The 16,263-nt window shown below is 30.9% G+C and overlaps 1 protein-coding gene across 2 annotated transcripts; it reads left to right on the forward strand.

Moving 5' to 3' along the window:
• Nucleotides 1–209: 209 nt before the first annotated feature.
• Nucleotides 210–15,420, forward strand: LOC117157227 (CD9 antigen). 2 transcript variants are annotated; one of them, XM_033335107.2, is made up of 4 exons: nt 210–605; nt 9,108–9,419; nt 10,352–10,624; nt 11,255–15,420. In XM_033335107.2, exons 1-4 carry the CDS (start codon nt 540–542, stop codon nt 11,405–11,407), a joined length of 804 nt encoding a protein of 267 aa, XP_033190998.1. In that variant the 5' UTR covers nt 210–539; the 3' UTR covers nt 11,408–15,420. The 2 variants fall into 2 exon arrangements, with proteins under 2 accessions (XP_033190998.1, XP_076481168.1); XM_076625053.1 differs by lacking the exon at nt 210–605 and adding an exon at nt 2,538–2,560.
• The last annotated feature ends 843 nt before the right edge of the window (nt 15,421–16,263 follow it).

The raw sequence follows: 16,263 nt of genomic DNA on the forward strand, positions 1-16,263 counted from the left end.
GTGGTGTGACAGGAAGAGAAGAGTGGGAGTAGTGCATGAGTAAGATAACACTAAGCAAAATGCCATAAGATAAAAAGAGATAAAAAGTGAGGTTAGTTTATGAGTAAGAGAGAAAGAGATTGATATGAATTATGAACGACGAAGACAGAATATTTGAATGACGTCATAAGCTGCAGCTTCAAGGAGGTTTAAACGAGAGTACGAGAGTACCAGTCTGTTCTTCATACCTTGGACTCTCGATAAAAACTAACGCCAATAGTTCGTACGTTCGTCGTGCCCCATGACAGTTGCTTATAAATCGTTGCATAGAATAGGCCGGTGTTTTCCTGTCAATAATATGCAAGCACAATATTAAGTAATTCGTAACATATTATTATTACATAGATAAATAAAAAGAAAATAAGAAACCCTCCCTCATCCGTGTATTAGCGTCCAAATCGAATGTAAACGATTCCTCGTCGGGCCAGGAAATTTCGTAGTTTCCATAAACCTACCAAAGTAACCTAACTAAAGTGTGTTATATTATAATTCGGAAGAAGATGGTGCTTTCGGAATGTTACGGATTCGTCAAGTATGCGTTATTCTGCGTGAATATTGTATTTTCGGTAAGTTCAAACAATCCATTTTTTGAAAATATTTTAACACGTTAACTCTATTGCTGTCGTAATATTACATTTTTCAGTGAGTAAATTATACTTAATCAAATAGACCAATTAAACATTTGAAATGGTAAATGATGTAAGTGTTAAATAAATAACTATTTTAATGAAAATGAATGAAGTTGCATACTAAATATGGTGGTAAACACTATACGTGCTAGAATAATTTATTTTAACTACTGGTTGAAACGCAGAAAGTAACAATCTGTAATGTAATTAATCTAATCTATTTTTTATTATTTGTATTTTTCTCCAGATATATTAATTTGTTAAATGTTGAAAATATATAATATTCAAACGATAAACAATTTAAATGACAAGATTAATTTTCCTCATTTCTCTTATTCTTCACTTAAATCACACCATTGACCATTTCAAGTTTTTAACTATCAGTGAATAAGGAAAGGAGAATCTTTTGTACTTATTTGAATTAATAATAGTAAGTGATACGGACTATATTTGTAACTCCTCAAATTCTTGTCATCGCCTTAATTGCAGAAACTTGCGATTTTCTACTTTAAGACTTCCGTAAAATTACTGGTCGTGAATGTGCTAATAGCTGTAGTTAACTGAACAATTGTTTTATGGTCTGTTACTACACTTTTTCTCTCAATACCATTTTGATAGATTTTCATACTTAATTTGACCATTAACTTAGATATGCCTGTAATTTTTGCAAGAACATGGATATATTTTGCGATTTTTACGACAATTAATTTAATTTACAATTTCTCCAATATTGTTTGGAATGGATAGCCATATCTCTTTTTAAATTCCACCATTTTGATATCATTTTGAAAAATATATCAAAAAAAAATTTCGGGCATATCTGAGTCAAAATTTGGTGAAAAAGGAAGATAAGATCAATAAGGAAACAATAAAATATTCAATGGTGTTATATTTAAAGCGATTTGGATTAATCAATAAAATTATTGCATTCCATTTAATAATGAAGGGTAACTTTATTCACAAGGGGATATAATTTACCGAGCGTTATGACCGTTAAGTACGCGCACGGCTCGTGTGATAATGTGACTTGGTTCAATAAACTTCAAGAGTTTTCATGCAAACGTTTTTATAAAAGTTAATAATTTTAATAGAAAAATTGTATGAAATTTAAGAAATAAATATCGCGTAAGAATTATATGTAATTTTAGTAACTTGTCACTTCTGATTTACATATTACTACCTATATAGAATTTTTTATGATGGTTATTTTTTTAATTTAAACATATGTTGGCAATAACATACGAAATAAAAATTTGACAATATCTGCTATTGAATAAAGATATTATATATGCAAGAATAAAGATAAAGAGATAAAGGACAAAAAGAGCAAAATAATTTCTGTGCCAACAACTCTGCTTAATTCACTCTTTACAGTCGGTTAACCCGGTGACCTCCAATTTATCTCCAAACGCGAACTTATTTCAAAGATAATAAAAGTAAGAGGCGTCTGAATTCGTAACATAATCGGATAAGCTAAAGTAGCATTAAGAAATTGGCCCGTTAGTTCGAATAAAATAAACCATACCACGCAATTTCCTTTTTAGTGACTTTAAACCCCTTTGAAGAAATTACTAACCATTTTTTCCGTTTTATAATTTATACGAAATTGCAATCTAATCATAAAATGATTTTTAACTTTCTATAACAATATTTTGTCTATACATTCATAACTTGAATACCAAAATATTACATATTAAAGATATTGGATTCTTCGAAATAATTGAATGCAATTGAATGCATGTAAGATATGAATAGCAAAAAGTAAAAGTGTGACGTGGATATAGGAACAAATGTAAAGTCTAGGGATTTCTAGTTTATTACTTTCCTGTTTTGGTGTCTAATTTGAACATAACTAAACGTAACTCTTGCGAAGCTGATTCGATTACATCTAGGTACGTAAGGATCTTCTTCGAATCCAGTTTCCTCTAAAAAAAAATTCATCCTTTTGTGCTAGATCTTTCATCAAAAATTTGTTTTTTCATCATTTCTTCTTTCTTTTCCTCTAACCTCTTAATCTGATATTGTAAATACGGCATATTCGTGAGAAATTTAAGTAGTATGTCATGAAAATTTTAACGTTGATAAACTGTAGCATTCGCACGATTATCAGTGGGTCGCTTTAAACGAATTTTTCTTCGTTCATTTAGTATCACTTGAATAATATTCGTCTAGGGATCTAAAGAACTTTCTTGTAATTAACGCGAAAGTTCTCTAAATAGTCAAAACTCGTGTTATTTGTACCTCAGTTTTTTTCGTGTAAGGTGAGATAATTCAAGGGGGCAGCTGAATCGATTGCATCTGGGTGATGCGTGTTTCTCGCATTTATCGCTGTATGCCCTATATTTCACTGATTCACGTAATCGGTTCAGCTAATTCCACTCGATGCATATACATCCGATTTAGCCTTTTTTCGATGATAAATTACCATCTGACAAATATCAAAAGAGGTATTTTTTGCTGTATGTCCTTTTTTCACGACACACCAAGAAATAATACCTTTTTATTACGATTATAACGGGCGGCCATTTTTAGTCGCTTCCCTAGTTACAAAAATGTCAAAAAATCCCTTTGCTACGATATTCTATACGTACGAAACTAAAAAGGAAGCACGAAAAAAATTTTTTTTTCAATTTTTTCAATTTTTAACTGGCAAGGTACATCTTAATATTTATGAATCATGTTTAAAAATGAATCGTGTATGTCATTTTTAACGATGTGTTGTTAAAAACTAAGAATCAGTAGGAGTGACTCAGATTCGTTGGTTATTAAACTGCAATCGCGAACATCGATCGAACACTAGCTGAGCTATTGCACATCAATATTTTACCGAGGAATTAACAATAGTGCTTATGTCAGCACCGAGACAAGCATCGCGTCTAGTTTGAAAATGTTCAACGAGGAATAAGTGCGTTTAAATATAGATTTCCAGTCACAGAACGAATATGTTCTTCCTACGAGTTTGCATCCTACACTATGGCCCAGTTTATTCCCATTTAACCCGTCTATTCACCATATCAATGCGTGTACTACTCGTTTTCATCGTCGATTAGTCGAACTTCAAAAGAATGATCGATCCAAAATCAAACATGGCGGATGAGTTACCCAGACAGCATGCATAGAGGCTCGCAAAAGTATTGGAACATTTACCGCGTAATTTTTTTATGAATATATCATGTGCATTATACGAAACTTCGTGAGATTGCTTTAGCATTGTAACGAGATACTACTATCGTGATTATAACAGTAAGAATTGAAAGCAATCCGAAAATGTATGTAAAAGTTACAAAACGTTTATTGCAAACATACACTTAGTGGACAATTAGTATGCAGCATGAACAACAGTCTTAAACGTACAATCAACGCTACAAGTGGTCTCATTAAATATCGTGGCTTATTAATGCACACACAACTAGTTCACAATTGACTGTTCAAACACTTTAGCGACCTTTGCGAAGTGCTATGCTATCCAATAAATATCTCGGTAACTTCTATATACATTTTCAAACCCATCTCAAATTTTAGCGATATAACCATAATAGCAGCATTTCGTTAGTATTAATGAGATTTCAAAATGTTTTGTATTATATATTTAAATAACAAGTTTCTAGGAATGTTCGGATACTTTCGTGAATCGCTGGAATTACATACAAAGGAAAAGAAGGAAAGCAAGGAATGTTCGCTTTTTGTGATTTTCCATCTTGTAATTGTTTGTAAGAATTATTCAATCGGAATTGTTTTTGTTACAATGTTCAAAATGTTTTCATGAGGTAACCTTAAAGATTTGGTATACTAGTTAAAAAAGAGAATAACCATTCTTTACTGTTGCACAAACACAGATAAGAATAATTAATATTTTATTAATCATCAGTCAAAGTAAAGTATTTATACTTCATTTTATGAACAATATAGTTAAATTCATCCAGTGCTGTTCTTGTTCTGATTGACTAAAATATCTAACCTTAATTTTCTCAATGTAGCTGATTTGCTATATTTTTCGTTTTTTCTGCTTACTTTTTATGTATTTTGCGTAAAAAAAGCGTTCGCTATGATGGGATTCTAAAATTAGACATCGATGGAACGATGAATTTACCAATTTTCAAACTCAGTGACATTTACGTATGTGAGTAATACCCACGCTCATTAAAGATTAACGACTTAAATGACTAGGGTTGTGCCAGTCTATAGAAGGGAAACTAGCTGCTTGTTAACACCTGTATAAATATTCCTCGTTCTCCTATGTAGACAGTTTACTGTCACGGGTAATATACACAATCTAAATACACAGAGGCGTTCAATTGATGTCAGGTTCCCTTTCGGCGCTATGATTTCATTTCTAAAGGATAAAAATAAACATTCGAAAGTTCATCACCGATTTTTTTAAACGGAAGGTCTATCGATTCTATTTTCGCAAATAATCCAAAGATTATTAAACGTGGCGATAAACTATCGATTAAATTATACTTTTCAAACGTAAGTCTTAAACCGAGTTCTCTAAAAATTCATAATATCCGAACGCACGGTAGAAAATAATGTATGAAAATATGTAGCGTAGTGGCACGTATCATAGCTTTTCGTCGAAAGCATTTGGCTCCTCAATTTCGCGCCAACTATGTCAAGTTCAACAACGTTAGTCGATGTATTTTATTCGTGGAACTAGTATTACAAATAAACGTAACTTAAACACTTGTACGTCCTCCTTTTTGTATTTCGAAGACTATACTAGGGGACATTCTCTGCGATGAAGGACAGTAATAAATAGATTGCGGATTTTTATGCGTTTATAAAAAATTTGGAAGCGGAAACTTGCACGGAATGCAAATAACATGAGACTATATTAAGAAGAATATATAAGAGAAGATATAAAATATTCAAAGTACAGTGCGTTGTATAATACTTGATAGATAAAATAATTTTTTCTATCCAGCTTCTACCTTTTTATTATATTCCTAAAAAAAAATATGAATTTCCATAAAAATCTGTAAACTAGTACTAAAATTAAATCTAATCGAAACTCCCAAAATTAAATCTAAAGCTAGATTGTCATAGTCTCCAATAGCCCGATGATATCGGTTGAGGATTAAATTCGAGCCGCCTGCGACTTGATTTATTACGCTATATGTCTGATCTCTGATTGTATCGGCAAAGAATCCGCTTGACTCAACCGATCCACCAGAGATCTTACATCTGTTTCTTACATCAGCATTCGCAGCTCGAACGAGCACGAAACGAGTCGGGAATACAGGAAGTCCTCTGTTTAAACGACACGCCTCTGCCAGGATTATATGTTGAGTGGATATCTCGAACGTGTTCTGTTAGGTTAACCCACTGAATCTTCAATCTTGAAGCCTATTCCAACCCCTGTAAACATCGTGTTCGAGAGCAACACTACTTACAGACTGTTGAAATGTTTATAAGAAAACTCTGTATATAGCCAGATTGAGTGTAGCCTAGTTTCGTTGTACTGATAAACGTAGTGTGTTATTATACGCGCAGGAAATAAGTCTGTACTTGGCCGTTGAGTGGGCACATGACATATAACATCTCTTTTACACTCTTTATATATATATTCTTCAAAATGAGTACACAATAAATATAGAAATTATAGAAAACATGAATGTATTAAGAGAATAGTATAGAAAATCTTATAGGTATATTGTAGAAGAAAAATAGAAATACAATATCTCATAACAGCTGAATTTCTTTGTTTATGTGCTCTTTACTATATATATCAGGATATTCATACAATTATTTCTAAGTATTTTATTTTTTGTAGATTATAAATTTGTCAAAAAGTAGAAGAAGGATAAGTTTCACTATTTGATGGATTAAATAAATTTTTTACTTTATTATGGCGTTTACATAATAATCAGGTATGAATAAACAAGGAAGAGAATTTATCATGACAAAAATACTAAGACACGGGTTTTTACTTGGAAATCTTGAAGTAAAGCAAACCCGAAAACGCTACAGGGTTGCTGTTACAAAAAGGGGAGAATGAGAAAGGCCAAACGTTTTCACATGGTAGCGCACACATCTGGTGGACAGGCCGTTGAAAAGCATTTCACAAGAATACTTCATTATTTATCCATATAGAGCATTGTGAACGACGCTTAAGCCGTAAACCCGAATACTCGTTCCCTGTTCTTCCTGTCTCAATAGGGCCAAGATGGTCAGGTCATATTTTTACAGGCAGAGTAGGAAAACGTTTCGCCTATACAATACGTCATTTGCATTTGTAGTATTGTTCCTTCAGAACAAAAAGATATAGATTCATAACTAGTACTAGTTTTTATTTATGTGAATATTTATGTATTATACTTCATAAATTTAACTTCAAAGTTAAGGATAGTAAAATTAAAAGAAGATTTTATTTTTTGTATAAATAATTTTCTTTCCGTTTAAATTTTTCTAGATTTCTGCAATATTTTAATCCTAAAAAATTTTTTAAATTTTTTAAGACGTTTATCTTTAAGTGTATAAAACAAAAAAGGAATTGTAACTCAAAAATGTAATTTAAGAAAGTGTAGTAACTGTTTGAAAAGGAATAATATAAACATGTAAAATTTCTGTATGTTATTCCGTTCAGAACATGAGCTATGTTCTAACTTTCTATTCCCTTCTTAGGGAGCCAGGCAACGGTACCCTGTTTATCGAGAGAAGGGTCCCACTGATCCCTGAAATACTATCTTGCAAAAAAAGTTATCGCTGTTTGTAGTGCTGTAGCTGCATTCCGTTAGCTTCCTAGAAAACAGCTTGTAAAGCCTCTTACTGGTCCATCTCTGCATACCGACATTTTTCTACCTATCTTCCCCAACAACCTTTAAAAAGGAAGAAAAAAAGAAGAATTCAGATCTTCCCACTTACTAGTTTCTGTTTGAGAATTTTTATATTACTTTTAACTTACAATTATCAACTTCTTTTGGATCTTTTATTACACATAACCTTGTTTAAAATAATAATTTTATTTGTTTCTTCTTCATTTCAGATGAAGGAATAAATACTAATATTAGAATTAATTTTCAATGAACATTTTCATATAATAAATAACATTTACATATTATAAATAATTCAATTGCTTGGAACTTCATCAAATTATAGGATCTATATAAACTATAGGAATGAAAAAAAAATACTATCAAAGAAGATACTAAATAAATTCATGTAGTTCCCTTTGTCAATTGTAATTTCAAAGAACGGAATTAAATAACGTAAATTGACTGGAAAATAATTGCAAATGAAATGTTTTGCGTCTACGCAACCTAGTAAGTCCTAAATGGATTAATTAATTCAAAATACAAGATAACAACAATAATAAATGTTCATATTTTTAGGAACGCAAGTAAAGAAATGGAACCTAAACAGACTTGTTTTATTTTCTGAACTTTTAACCAGTAGCATACTTTATGGATATTTCATACAGTTTTGCATATTATGTGTTTTTTGTGTATTTTTGCATAAATGCATAAACATCCACAGCCTATTAATCTGTTAACGGCGTAGTTTAGTTTGAAAAATCTCTTATAGGGTGCGCAGTTATAATCAAACAATGACGAATATACACGTCGAACACAGGGCAAATGCTCCTATTATAAATTTTACGAAAGAAATAAAGCAAACCAAGGAAGGATTACATTCTTATTCGAAAAAAAATTTGTTTAGTTTCAAAAATCATTGTCGAAAAAGAAATTGTCACTGCAAATTTAAAAATTGCCAAAAGTACACAAAACAATTCAGGGTGAAGGAAACACCCAACAGATCTTACAAAGGACGTAACCTAACATACAAACACTCACCACACTAAAGAAATAAATCAATCAAATTCGAAGATGGTATCCCACTAGGGGTAGCCATCCACATACTATATTGCTATATCACTAAGCTATAATATTTTACCAAATGTCCTACTGGACAAATTGTAAAATGTAAATAAATAAATAATAAAAAAAAAAATTCAGGGTGTAGCCTATATTATATAAAGTATACAAATGGGGATGCATTGGGAAAAATAATCAATTTATATGTAAAATTTATAAAAAGCAGTACATTATAGGCAGAATAACCGATATTTTTTTTTTATTTATTAAAATTTACAATCAATTCTCGCATTGAGAATAATAACCGATGTACAAAAAAAAAAAATCAAACTTTTTTTTATAAAATAAATAATGAGTTTATTAAAAGTATAAAGGAAATTTACCGCGAAATGTCATTTATATTACTTCTTATTAAAATCTTGAGTTTTTATAGTAACTGATAATTTTTGATTTCACACGACGAGTATACACGTCAACCGCATCGAAATAAAGTTTTGGATTCACGTGTATACAAAACTCAAACGCAGTTAACTGGTCAATAACAATGATATACAATTGTATACAATATTACAATATACAATAATATAAATTATGAATAAAAATTAACTAAAACTTTAATTTTCAGTGTGTAGGTCTAGGAGCAGTTGTTATAGCACTATGGATGTTAACAGAGCAAACGTTCCTGACGTCCCTGGCTGAGGAACAGCATAATCTCAACGCCGGCCTTTACATCCTGTTTGCAGCCGGGTTCCTGATGCTGATAGTCGCTGTACTCGGTTGCTGCGGCTCCTCCCGTGAATCTAAATGCATGCTGGTCGCTTTCTTCAGCTGTCTGTTGGTGCTTATCGTCGCACAAATCGCGGCTGGAACATGGTTGCACGCCAACAGCAATCGCCTCGAGGAACTGGTCAAGTCTAACGTGATAAATACCGTTAAGGTATCAGACAATTACTCGACTTTATCGCGAGCCAAACGCTCGTGCCACTATCCGTTAAAGGGAATTTGTAATTAACCTGGACCCGCCGTACTCTATGTCCATGTTAACCTTCTATAATTAGTCCATTTGTCTCTCTGAATGGTCTCCTCAAACGCCTATAATTACTCCATTCATCATCCTGAATTAGATACTTGTTGATACGTCTAGTCGTTCAAACGTATCCCTTATTGCTTCCTCCCGTTTCTTTTTAATATTTCTTGCTGCGTGACTGGGTTCAGTTAACGCTCTATGAGTTAGTGTCACTATGTTATGGACACTAGGAATCTTGTTTGGATATTAAAATTAGACTGTAAATATTTATGTTAATTCAAATTTTTATGAATAACTAAAAGATAATCTCAAAATATTATAATGAGTAATTTCTTTTTAATGTTTGCATATTCTTGCATATTACACGCATTTTGTCTATTTCACAAATTTAAATTTTCCATAAATGCATAAATATCTATGATCTAGTGATAATAACTATCGAGTTTTTATATAAGATGTGTGGAGTTTGGAGGATTCATTAAACATTGTTGTTAGAAATGTAATATCTCATACAGTGTTACATAACATGAAAGAAAATTGAAGTTCTATAATACTTAATGAACTAGTCTATAGTCTACTATTATCTAATATCGACAAATCAAAATGCATATTTTATTTAACAATATAACAGAGCTACAAATAGATTATATATAATAGACAAATAGATGTAGGTACATCATTCATTTTAATTCATTCCTCGTTTAAGAACAAATATGGCAAGTACACAAATGTAAATTCTATTTTACTATATTAACATATGATATTTAAATACACAACAAGTAGACTATAATAAATAAATAGATATAGAAACATCATTTATTTTAATTCATTTTTCATTTTAGAACAAATATGGCGAAGACTCTGCTCATACGGATACTGTGGATACTTTCCAATCAGAATTGGGATGTTGTGGAGCAACCGGTCCAGCAGATTGGACAGGTAGCAAATACGCGACCAAAGACCCCTCGAATCCTGTCAGTTTAACCGTTTCTGAGGACGCGAATAACGAGTACAAAGTACCCGAATCCTGCTGTAAAAACAGAAGCAGCAGTGCATGCAAAGCAGATCGGAAAATTAAAGTGGCCGGTGTAGTTAAGTCGACAATTTACAGTGAGGTAATATTTCTTCTTCTATATTGTATCAAACAATATGTAACTTCATCAGCGATAAAACACTACAGTGCACAAGAATATTTCATGACATCTAAAAGGAAGCAATTTCGGCTTGAAATTAGTTTTAGTTAGTTGACCACCTCAAATATACCCGTTGAACTAATGTTTAATAGGGTTTAGTTCGAAATAAACAATTGATCAGGCCTACCTTTGCAAAGTAGTCATTCATTTCCATTTAGAAAATTCAATACGATTTTGATTTTTTTATGGGAAGATATTCATGTAACAGATTACTTTCTTTGTTAACAATTCTTTTTACCATATTATATATATTTAATATTCTTTAATATTATATATGTATAACAATATTGAATATTACACAACAATGGCTAAAAAAAGTATGAATCATTCAAGTTAATGTACATTCTTTTTATAAATTGTTCATCTGTTGTAGAGTTTCTTAAAGCTAATTAACTTGCCAAAGCATTTAACGTCTCCTCCAATACCTATTGTTAAAACCATAGAACAGTGTTATGATTCACCGATGGAATCACGGCTGGTTGAGCGCATTAATGTGCCAATCGTCGTGAAAGCGTGGCCTCGATCAATTTTGACCGATTCTTTTCTCTTTAGGGCTGCGTAGACAAGCTAATGGATATACTGAACAGCCAGATGGATATAGTGATTGGCGTGATCTCTGGTGTAGGCATTCTGGAATTTTTTGGACTGATATTTTCTATAATGATGTGCTGCACAATAGGTTCTTCTGATAGGTACAAAGCTTGAACGTAATACGTTGTTAGGCGGCAATGTATGTATAATCCTTCCTTAACGCCACATATCGCCGTGTCACAATCTTCTAACCAGTATCGCGATATTTGATCTCTGTGCCGATCCGTGTGGATTTCTGGTATCTGTCCGTAGTATCCGACCGGAATGAGAAAGAAGCTTCCCAAGCTGGAATTCTACTAAAATGAGGCTTCTGTTTTAACGTTTAAATCGAATCTCTTGCATTAACAATGTTCTGAATATATGATTTCAGTATTGCGTACTAGTTGCGTATTCTTCGCAAGATTTTTAGACATTGTATTATTACTATCCTGCTCAGGGAGGAAAACTATCGATTTTTTACTCGTGTATTTTATATGTTCGTGATTTATATTTGTACACGTGTACAGGATGATGTTATCAGCTAGTAAATTAATCAAATTTCCCGTCACATGAGATGCTAATTTATGAATCACCCTGTGCATTTGTACTCTTTAATAACACGTTCATCGATCCCGAAATTATTTTTATAATGAACTCACGAACAGTACTTATGAAATCACAGTGGAAACGTTCAGTTTATTGTCGAGGAAGGTGTATACAAAGAAATCAATTTTTGTTTTTCCTTTTACTGCCAAATGCTCTTTTCATCCGTATATCTTTTTCCATGCTAAAGACTTACGCTAAATGAGCATTTAATATTTCACAGAGTACCTATATGATTTACATTTTTGTTAGGCCAAAGTAGTAGACCAAACTAACGTTAATGTGTTAATGAAGCAAGGAACGAAAGAGAGGGAAAGAAAGAGAGAGAAAGGGCTGAGTTGATTGGATTTCGCGTGAGCAATAAAGATGTCGATAATTCTTTGTTGCAACTGGTATATGCAGGAAGATATACTTACGAATTCTCTCAAACTTTGTTCTATTCTCCAGACTGCCATAAAATAATTTTATTCTTTTCGTGTAAGTACAAAATGTTCTCATTGTGGCACAACCCTTTTTATATTCGTTATTTATCATGTATTTTGGAAACATTTTTGAAGTCTTCTTTGACTTTTCACTCCACTTTTTCGATTCACTTTTACAAAAGAAATAAAGTGAACTTGATCAACTTAATAGTAATTTTTACATGATTTTTAATATAGAAATGAATTTGTAAAAATTAAATAATCAAAGAAAAATAGATATGTTATTGGTGTAGATTGACAAAAAATTATTTTGGTTTTTTTAATATCATTTTATTTAATATGATTGAAAAGTAGATTGAAAAGTAACTTAGGTTGGCCAGGTTTCATATAGAATTGTAACGGGAAGTTAGTCCAATTATTCAGTTGTTGCCAATATACCAGTTTTAACATACATAAGTATATAATATATAAATATATACATATATTAAATAATAAAAATGCTCCGAGGAGATCAATCTGATAATTAATATTGATGTCCAAATGAGATTATATTATTACAAGAATGCTACTAAGCGATTTTATCTCTTGTAGCGTTATAGTCTATCCATGTTATCTTTAAAGTAAAAAGAAAGTGGCAAACTTTTAAGAGAAAAAGAGATGAGAGAGAGAAAGAGGACATAGCTAGACAGAAGCAACTAATTTTATAAGAATTAGCTCGTTACTGCGAAAATTCATGTGATCTATTTTATCGGTGTTCGACGCTTTCTGGATACAATAGTTTTTTAACAAGAGATTTTAACAAATGAGGTTATTAATTATTGAAGAAATTATTTAGCAGTGAATCAATCAGGGATATAAATGTTTTATTGTAGAAATTGTAAAAGTAAAATTTCATGAAATGTATTAAAAATGCCGCTCTTAATATGTATAAGATAAATAATGAATCGTACGCATGTATATGTTAAAAAAATATACTGTACCTTAAACAAATCGATAATCTTACTGAGAATTTAAATGTTTTAAGAAGAATTCTGACATAACGAGTAAGAGCTGCTTTTGGAATAGTTGTGTCTTAATAGAGGTGATTTACAGATTTGACGATGAATTTTTAGTAAAGATAATGTGTAACAATAACGAGTAGCGCAGGTGTTCGTTAACTGTCCCACTAATATTCATTGTCAAATGAATTAATATAGGCTAAAATGAAAAAGAGTCTGCACATTTATTCTGGTGATGAGTATGATGGTACAAAGCAAGATTGTGGAAGTATTTAAATTCTTTTCATTTTGAGCATGTATACGTTGAGCAAATCAAAAGCGTACAGAGTACAGATCATAGTATCTAGTCTGTAAAAATTAAATTCTTAATTTATCAAATGTATTTCGTGTACGGATTAACACTTTGTTTATTACATTTCTAATAGATCAACAGATTGAAAGCCAGTATATCAAAGAATTTTACTATTTATCAAAATGAAATGTAATACCTACTTCGTTTTATGGGAGTGTAAATATAAATTTGTTGAATAATATTATTGGTAAGCAATGTGTTAATCGGTCACTTTGTTGTAATATTATTTTCCGTGGCTCTTCTCTCTCTTCTTTTATGTGTGTAAAAATAACGATATACACAACGGTAGTGTATATTGTCTTTTTCATTAACCAGGAATTCTTACACTGATATGAAACTATATTGAACTGATTTTATTGCGTAGTATGTACAATTTAATTTCTATTTTTTTTTTACAACTGTCATTATTATTTCGTGAATAGTAATATTTAAGAAATTCTGGTTGAATCGATAGATAATTGTCTATGCGTATGTACACACATATATATCTGATGTTATGTATGTAAAAATGACTAAGAATTAAGAATATGAAAGCGCTTATATCGAGTATAAAAGAAAAGAATGATTGCTGAATGAGCAATTAAGAAGGCGATGTTTCGATTGCTATAAATTACGGGTTTTATAATTTCCAATTGTTTGTTAAGTTACCTTGTAAACCGCAAAGTTTCTTTGTCAATTATTATGAGTCCGTACAATGTGTTAGTTTAGTTTAAATAAGCTAAGTTGAACAAATTGTTTCATCGTTTCAATTCATCAAAATAATTGAATTGTAACTTAATCCTTTGTGGTTATAACATTTCTAGAGACAATGCTATGAAGCTCAAGCATATATTATAAATTCGAATTTAAAGTAATTTCATTATGTCGTTCATTATTTGCTGACGTAACTATTTTACTCGGTGTGATGTAGAATCTTAATTGCGCTTTGTTGGAGGATAAGTTTGACAAAAATTTCTAAGAGTTAATAATTGTGATTGGCGGTGCACCTATGCCATCGCATCGTTTTTGTACATGTGTGGTAATTACTATAAATTCCGTCGGTCTTTTGCTTGCGTGATCTTTCATATAAAAAAAGAAAGACATCATACGATTTTAGTGAAAGAAATCATAAAATGAAATAAACGTACAAAAAAAGAAAATAACTTATTCGAAAATGAATATAAGATCGAGTATACTGATGTTACAAAGCATACAGAGAAAAAAAGATTCCATATTCGAGAAATCAAAAAGAAAAAAGAAGATATATTCATACAACACGTGAAAAATTATCACTCGTATAATGCTCTTGATTTTGATATTAATATATTTATATATATACACACACACTTGCATAAACGTATATATACATAAATATACATATTTTCTTACTCGTTTTTGAGCGAAATATTTTTATTCTCACTTGATTTTACCATTTATTCTTTTTAAGAATGATTGTACATTGTATATTGTATGTTTCTTTAAAGAAAAGAGAGATACACGAATTTAACTTTAACATAATTCTATGTAATATAGGATTATACAATAAGATGATACAAGGCGTACTGAAAAATGAATTTTTCGCAAGTATTTCCATTGAAAAGGTCTCTCCTGCGCATTTTTGAATATAAAACGACGAATGGTATTACTTTTATCATACTTTACGAATTAACGAGCAAAGCTAGCATCTTGACATATATGCGATTTCTAAGTGTGCGTTCATTTGCAAACTTATGTATGTTATGCAAGTAAATGTCATAAAAGATGTTCAAAAAGTTCAATATACACTTAATGGAACCATTCTGACAATAAGTTATTTTCCTATTCTAATCCTAACTATTTTGAATTTTAATTATTGTCTTTATAAATTTTATTATTTATTTTTATTTTTTATTATTTAAAGTAGCTTTCGTTAAGAAATTACATATATAAAATACGTTCCAGTATAAAGCTGACGAGTTGGTTTTAACAAATGGAGCTCTATAAGCACTGTGAAGAATTAAGATAGCAATCACGACCACAGAAACGCATTCACGCATACAAATTCGTTATTCGTTAATATTTCATGGCGTGTAACTTTTATTAAATTTATATAGCCTGAAGATTCATTTAAATTCCTAGTACTCACTAAAACGTCCGCCATAATGTATTATACATCCTTTCTGCTATTTACTGTTTCAAATTTTAGACGTCCATCAGAAATATAGATACCAATTATTATTATATAAACACACATATATATATAAAACAATATTATATATATGAGATTGAATTCAAACGTATTTTAAATGTAATAATTTAAAAAGAATTTAAGCTAAAATTTCAAATGATAATCCAGTATATAGCAATTCTCTGTTACTTGCTACTTTGCTAAAGATAAATAAAGCCAACACCACAACCAAGGGAAGTCTCATAACATAATTAAGCATAATGTTTCTCGGATTTTCCTTCTCCACTATTAAATTTAAAATAGAGTTTCATTATTAAATATATTTCGCATATTCATACTATATTACAAAACATTTGAAACACAAAAAAGACGAGATTAAATCTTTGATAAAAAAATATTCATTCTACAGGAACCTAAGTACTTTATCCTTGGTAAAAGATTAGAAAAATAAGCTTATATGTAATCAAAGA

The sequence above is a fragment of the Bombus vancouverensis genome, chromosome 15 (assembly GCF_051014615.1).
Source record: "Bombus vancouverensis nearcticus chromosome 15, iyBomVanc1_principal, whole genome shotgun sequence".
NCBI lineage: Eukaryota > Metazoa > Arthropoda > Insecta > Hymenoptera > Apidae > Bombus > Bombus vancouverensis.

Coding starts and splice junctions, on each gene's coding strand:
- LOC117157227 (XM_033335107.2), top strand. CDS start 540: ATGGTGCTTTCGGAATGTTACGGATTCGTCAAGTATGCGTTATTCTGC. Junction 9,420..10,351: donor ACGTGATAAATACCGTTAAG/GTATCAGACAAT, acceptor TTTTCATTTTAG/AACAAATATGGCGAAGACTC. Junction 10,625..11,254: donor AGTCGACAATTTACAGTGAG/GTAATATTTCTT, acceptor TTTTCTCTTTAG/GGCTGCGTAGACAAGCTAAT.